The sequence below is a fragment of the Alexandromys fortis genome, unplaced genomic scaffold (genome assembly GCF_014885135.2).
Source record: "Alexandromys fortis isolate MF-2015 unplaced genomic scaffold, M_Fortis_MF-2015_v1.1 scaffold_152, whole genome shotgun sequence".
Taxonomy (NCBI): domain Eukaryota; kingdom Metazoa; phylum Chordata; class Mammalia; order Rodentia; family Cricetidae; genus Alexandromys; species Alexandromys fortis.
Window position 1 is genome coordinate 2,043,642 of NW_026068045.1, and position 6,906 is coordinate 2,050,547.

General features: G+C 42.1%; 1 protein-coding gene across 1 annotated transcript in view; it reads left to right on the forward strand.

The window, feature by feature from the left end:
• Ash1l (ASH1 like histone lysine methyltransferase) overlaps nucleotides 1-6,906 on the forward strand; it is a 150,692-nt gene that overhangs the window by 55,560 nt on the left and 88,226 nt on the right. Inside the window, exon 8 of the mRNA XM_050166355.1 lies at nucleotides 1,285-1,295. Coding sequence (XP_050022312.1) covers nucleotides 1,285-1,295 — 11 coding nt within the window. The remainder of the gene's footprint in view (nucleotides 1-1,284; nucleotides 1,296-6,906) is intronic.

The window sequence follows — 6,906 nt, forward strand, 5'->3', positions numbered from 1 at the left end:
GCAGAAAGAATATTGTATACATAATAAATAAATAAATAAATAAATAAATAAATAAATATTAAAAAAATGATTGTTGTTGTGAGTATATTGGCAGTTGCCTATAATCTCAATAGTTGGGAGACAGAAGCAGGATTAGGAGTTCAAGGTCATCCATGACATATTTAAAGATAAATCTCTCAAATATACACATTAAGTATTTAAATTCAAAAAAAAAAGTAAGCTGGTAATCCCAGCACTGGAGAGACATAGCAAGAGATATTACTATGAATTTGGGGCCAACTTTGGCTACGTTATATGATAATAATAAGGTTCAGAATTACAGCTCAGTTGATAAAGAGTGCTTTTCTCGCCTTTATGTACCCCTGGGGTCTTTCCCCAACATTGCAGTTTATATGGAGCTTACCTAGGTTACATAAGACAATATCAAAAGACTAATAAGGAAGCATATTTCCTTGTTTTAGATAAATGACTCAAGATGACAATGAAGATAAATGTCATTAAGATGACAATTCTCTAAACCAGTTTATATGTGTAATGTGGTCTTTTTTTAAATTCATTTGAAATGATGGGCTAATTCTGTAACTCCTGGGGTTAAGGCTTTGATCAACAGCACACTATGGCAAATGTATACAATATATATTTGTTGCGTTTTTATATATTATGTGTGTGTTTGCTCGTGGTGCACACGTGTCACATCGCAAATGTGGAGGTCAGAGAACAACTTTCCAAATTGTTCTGATGTTTGTCCTGTGGAACCTGAGACTGAGCAGACTGAGCACAGGCTGCAAGTGTATTTACCTCTGAGTCATCTCACAGGTACTGATTCTAAGATTTATATAGTGCCCAGCAGATGTGCTGGCTCATGCCTGTAACTGCAGTACTTGGGAGGCTGAACCAAGGGGTTTTCCAAGATTTCAAAGCCAGCCTGAAATACAGAGACCTTGTCTTAAAAAGCATAAAAGTGAGACGGGCAGTGGTGGTACATGCCTTCAATTCCAGCACTTGGGAAACAGAGGCCAGCAGATCTCTGTGAGTTCAAGGCCAGCCTGGTCTACAGAGAGAATTCTTCGACAGTCTAGAATACCTAGGCTACATAAAGAAATCCTGTCTCAAAAAACAAAATAAGGCCAGGCGGTGGTAGCACACCTCTAATCCAGTTCAGAGTCAGAGTTGTAGTCAGTCTACAGAGGGAGTTCCAGGATAGCCAGAGCTACAAGAAAGAAAGTAGTCCTTCAGGCTTCAGGCTTCAGCTAGTGTATTGGTGAAATCTTTCCTGAAGATAAGTTCCTCCTCTGGTTGACCAATGGCCCTAGCCATTTCCTTCCTTACATTAGATCTCTGTGAGGGAACACTGTTCTAGTTATCTTATAACCAAGGTAGCCGCCGCCACCACCACCACCACCGGGGCTCATCTACTTGAATATTTGGTTTCCAGTGATCGGAACTGTGGGTGAATGTGTTACACCTTTGGAGTTGCAGAGATACCCTGATCTATCGGGAAGCCAGGCTAGACTGGAGGGATAGGGCCGCAATAGGACAGCTCAGCTCTGGAGAGTAGAGCTCTGCTCCATTCCCTTAAGGGAAAACGTTTTAACAGAGCTGTCTGCTTCTTCTCTGGTCCAAGATGTTACTTCTTTTGCTAACACTGTTCTACAAGGAAGCCCCTGCAGAAATGTAGCCATCTCTTCTGACTGCTGCTAAAAGTTGTTACTTTTTTCTGCTTTTCCTTGCTCAGCCCCCCTTAAGGAGCGACCTAGCAGGGTTCTTCTTTCTGTTCTGTTCCTCCTTGCTCAGTTCTCAGTGATTGTTTGGTTTCCTGCTCCAGTTGTCCCTTTTACTCTACAGGAACTATCTGGTAAAGGGTAGGAAGTGTATTCTTGTTGTAGGAAGTGTGTCACTGGGGTTGGGCTCAGTTTCTTGTTCTCTGCCCCCATTTTGTGGATAAGATGTAAACTCTTAGCTACTGCTCCAGTTCCATTCCTGCTGCCGCCATGCTCCCCACCATGATGGACTAACCCTCTGAAACTAAGCTTTCTTATGCTTTCTTTTATAGGCTGCCTTGGTCATGGTGTCTCCTCACAGCAATAGAACAGTAACTAAGATACCCCTTTAATCCTAACACTTGGGAAACAGAAGCAGCCAGATCTATGTGAGTTGAAGGCTAGCTAGGTCTTCATAGTGAAACTCTATCTCTAAGAAAAGAATATCCATTCCTGCCAGGACTATAAACATATAGTATGCTTTATTGAAGCAGAAAGTCTGGAAATAGGGCCTTTGAGTTTATGTCGTTGATATAGGTATAAAAGTCTCCAAGCTTGATGATCTGAATCACAATAAATATATTTTTTAAAAAATTTTAAAGACCAGAAATAGTTACTCTTAATATACTTCCTTTAAAAATATTTTTATCATATTTATCTATTGTATGTGTTTTTGTCACAAGGGCACAGGACAGAGGTCAAAGGACAACTTACAGAAATCAGTTATGCCTTTTTGTTTCTTATTATTTTATTTATTTATTCATTTATTTATTATGTAGGTCCCAGGGATGGATCTCAGACCTGGCAACAAGTGCTTTTAAACACTGACCTGTCTGTATGACCTTATACATTGACTTTTGGTTCATTTGTTTGTTTTTATGAAGATGTTTTTTCAGGCTGGCTTAGAGTCATTGTGTAACCCAGCCTGGGCTAGAAATCAAAGAAATCCTGTCTCAGCCTCAGAAATTCTGGGTTTTCAGCCACCACTCGTGTCCTTTCAGTTCATTCTTCTCAAACATGATTCTAATGTTATAATGACAGTCTTTTTAACAGAAATGAAAAACAGCTAGATGGCTTTATAAAGAGAGAGGACCATTGACTGTAGACCACGGGAATTTTAACTTGAAATATAGGTTTCTGTGAACTTTCTAAAACCATAAAACTTGATCATATAGGAGAAAAATCTTCATGATAGACAGATTTCAAAGGCTGATCGTGGCACTCTGGAGGCTGAGGTAAGAGGGTCACTGTGCAGTTAATACCAACCTGGAGTAATGGAGAGTTCCAGTCTTTTGCATAGTATTATGACGTTAGCCTCTAACCCCAGGAGTGGAGAGTTGAGATGGGAGGGTCAGGAATTCAGGGCCGACCTCAATGATGTAATGTTTTATTTTGAAGCTGGCCTTCACTACTTGAGTCCCCATCTCAACAATGAAAAAGGGGGGGGTGGGAATAAAAGAAAAGAAAGAAGAAACATTTTTAGTGGTCATGGATATGATCACACCAAAATTTCAGTGTTTGGGAGACGCTCTTTTCATTCCCTGCTACTCCAGAGGCTAACATGTACATGCCTATGCAGGACCTTAGGCTTAAGCCTCAATAGTTAGGGAAAAATAATGAAAGGAGTAATATTTCCTTTACCAAAACCAAACATTTTGTTGTTGGTTAGGGCTGGTATTGCTGTCGCTATCAGTGAGGAGGTAGATGCTGGCGCCTGGGTTACAGGAGACCTAAAACCAAGGAGCTAAGTCTTAGGAAGCTGAGAGTTGGCACAAAAGGGTGGGGAAACAGAGAACCACGTCACCCAGCACTCTGAAGGAGGAGGCAGATAAATCTGTGAGTTATAGAGCCTGTCTCAATTTAAGAAAAAGAAACACCTTTAATCCCAACACTTGGGGGGCAGTGGCAGGTGGATCTCTGTGAGTTTGAGGTCAGCCTGGTCTACAGAGCGAGTTCCAGGACAGGCACCAAAGCTACAGAGAAACCCTGTCTTGAAAAAAAGAAAAAGATTTTCATTTAAGCAAGGAAATTAGGGAAGGGCAAAATAGCTCACTTGATAAAAGCACATGGCACCAAGCATAAAGAATAAACTGTGGTCTCAGACCCCATGCTAAAGAGAAACCAGCTCCAATAACTTGTTCCCTGACCTTTCCATACATGAGCTATGCTACAAATGCTCCCCCCACACACAGTAAGTTCAATTTCATGTCCCATAATTTTCTATTTTTTATACAATCAATCCATTTGTTAGCTTTGTTTTGGTTAGCTTTGTAGACTTGCTCTGTAGACAGGCTGGCCTCAAACTCACAGAAATCCACCTGCTTCTGATTCCTGAGTGCTAGGATTAAAGGTGTGTGCCATCACTGTCTGACTAATGAGTTTCTTTTAAAGAAGCTAAGAAAAAAGGGACCAGAGAGATGGCTCAGCAGGTAAGAGCACTTGCTGTCTTAAAGAGTACATTGATTCTGTTCCCAGCATCCACATAGTTGTTTACAGCCACCTGCATCTTCAGTTACTCTGGATCCAGACAGACCCTGTCTTTTGTCCTCCAAAGGCCAAAATGTGTTTTGGTCACACTTAAATAAATTCAGTCAAAAAAAAAACAAAAACAAAGAAAAGCAAACACACACCAAAACCACAACTTAGGTGTAGATGTAGAAGAGATTATTGATGGCTAAGAACATTTTTGTAGCTATCCCAGCACTTCTTGCTCTTGAAGCAAGGTTCGGAGAACACACATGGTTGTTGACAAACATGCATGAATCCAGTTCCAGGGCATCTTCTGAACTACACATCAAGCACACACATGGTACACACACATATATGCAGGTGCAACACATGAATGGATAAATCTGGGCCTGGTGGTGGGGCATGTGCCTTTAATCCCAGTACTCAGGAGGCAGAGGCTGGTGAATCTCTGTGAATTTGAGGCCAGCCTGATTTACACAGTGAATTCTAGGACAGGCTCCGAACCTACACAGAGAAACACTGTCTCAAAAAAAATAAATAAATAAAGAGAACAAAATTCAGGAAGAGCTGAAGGGGTGAAAACTCATATACATAAAATCAGATAAAGTTAAGAATTGCAGATTTTTTCCGGGGCGGTGGTGGCATGTGTCTTTAATCCCAGCTCTCGGGAGGCAGAGGCGATCTTTGTGAGTTCGAGGTCAGCCTGGTCTACAGAGCTAGTTCAAGGACAGGCTCTAAAGCTACAGAGAAATCCTGTCTCGAAAAACAAAACAACAACAACAAAAAAAATTACAGATTTTATTTTAAAAATATTTGTTTACTTATATATTGTGTGTATACATATGTGAGTTGTCAGAGTACAGCTCACAGGAGTCTTATTTCTATTCCACCATGTGGTCCTCAACTTAGCCACAAGTGTCTCCATGCTCTGACCTGTCTTGCAGGCCCAAAACTGCACGAGTTTTCAAGTATTGGGAGGCCGTTTCTGGGAACAAAAGTCACAGAAGTTTGGCAAAACATGCAACTTACAGGACGAGATGGTAATTTAGTAGGAGGAATATATATAAATATATGTAACTCCAGCTATTCTAAAGGGTTAACAAGCCCTCTGGCTGAACTTTTTGTCTTAAAGTTCCCCTGCAGACGGCAACCAGTAGCAGCACTGTACTAAGTTAAGGCCATAAACCATTTGAGTTTAATTTTATACCCTGTGTCAGTCAGGGTTCTCTAGAGGAACAGAATCTATGGGGGGGGGGGGTATATATAAAGGGAATGTAGTAAAAAGGCTTGCAGGCTCTGATCCAGCTAGTCCAGCAGTGACTGTCTACCAATGGAAAGGCCATCTTCAGAGTACTGAGATGTGTTTCTGCTTTCAGTTGAGGAAGAATTGGGAATGAGAGATTTTTATTTTCCTCCAGAGGGAGGATTGTATCAGTACTGATCAAGATATGGACTGGTTGTTGATGACACCAGTTCTGGTTCTGCAAAGTAGTTCAAAGAAGTCCTCTGATTTAGAGGGCAAGATGAGTCTCAGATGATACTTGTGCTCTGGGGTTTCTCACTTCATAAATAATTGCCCTTACGGAACTTGGGGCGTTGATTATTCTTCTGAGAATCCAATGTGACTGCAGGTTTAGGATAGTAACTTCTCTTTGCCTTCAGCTTTGAAAGGCAAAATGATTAGAGCTAGGATAGACAACCGTTCCTTTATGGATTAACCTGCCTGGTCTCAGAATTAGTAAGGTAAGCCAAAGTAAAAGACAGACACAATGAAGGCAGAAGACACTGCTTTTGGGCCTAAGATAGGAATCACTTCAAAGACAGATTCTAAGTGTCACACAGTTTTATTGTTTGGCTGTAGATTTCCAGCTTTTCCTATTATATAAACTTCTAGAAAGGCAGACATCATCAGTATTAAGAGGAAACAAACAGTAGGTACCTCCTTGACCTGCTCCTGTGATGTTGTCAATGAAAGGGTACCTAAGGAACTTTTTAGGCTACTCGAAATATTTTTGTTTTTCTGTGTTGAGCAATAGCAAGCGTGTGTGTGTGTGTGTGTGTGTGTGTGTGTGTGTGTGTGTATAGTTCTTGCAGTGTGGGTTCTAAGGTTACAGTAAGAAGCTACTCTGACAGTCCTAAAAAGCTGTTCTCCCCCACTAGCCCTTAATTTGCCAATTCAAGGCACAATAGTGGAATTCAGAAAGCAGAAAAGGGATCTTTATTCAATATGGCTGTTGTTCTTTTTTAAAAAATGCTACAAGATCCCCGCGGCAGTAGGCAGCAGAAATGCTGTAGGTCCCAAATAGTGGTAGCAGGCCATGTGGTGGCAGGCAGCAGGCTCTGGGAGCAGCCAGTCCCAGGCAGAAATGGCTGCCAGTCCCAGAGCGGTGGCCTGAGTGGTGGTGGCAGGCCATGTGGCAGCAGACAGCGGGCCCTGGGAGCAGCCAGTCCCAGGCAGAGACGGCTGCTGGTCTCAGAGCAGTGGTGGCTGGCGGGCCATGTGGCAGCAGGCAGTAGGCCCCAGGCAGAGATGGCTGCTGGTCCCTGAGCAGTGGCTGGTCCCAGGCAGGGAGACACATGGCAGGTGGGCAGAAGACAGAAACATGGATAGACACGACATGCAGGGTGAGGTTGAAGTTTATTCAGGGGGTTATGGAGGAGGAAGGGTGAAGGGGGG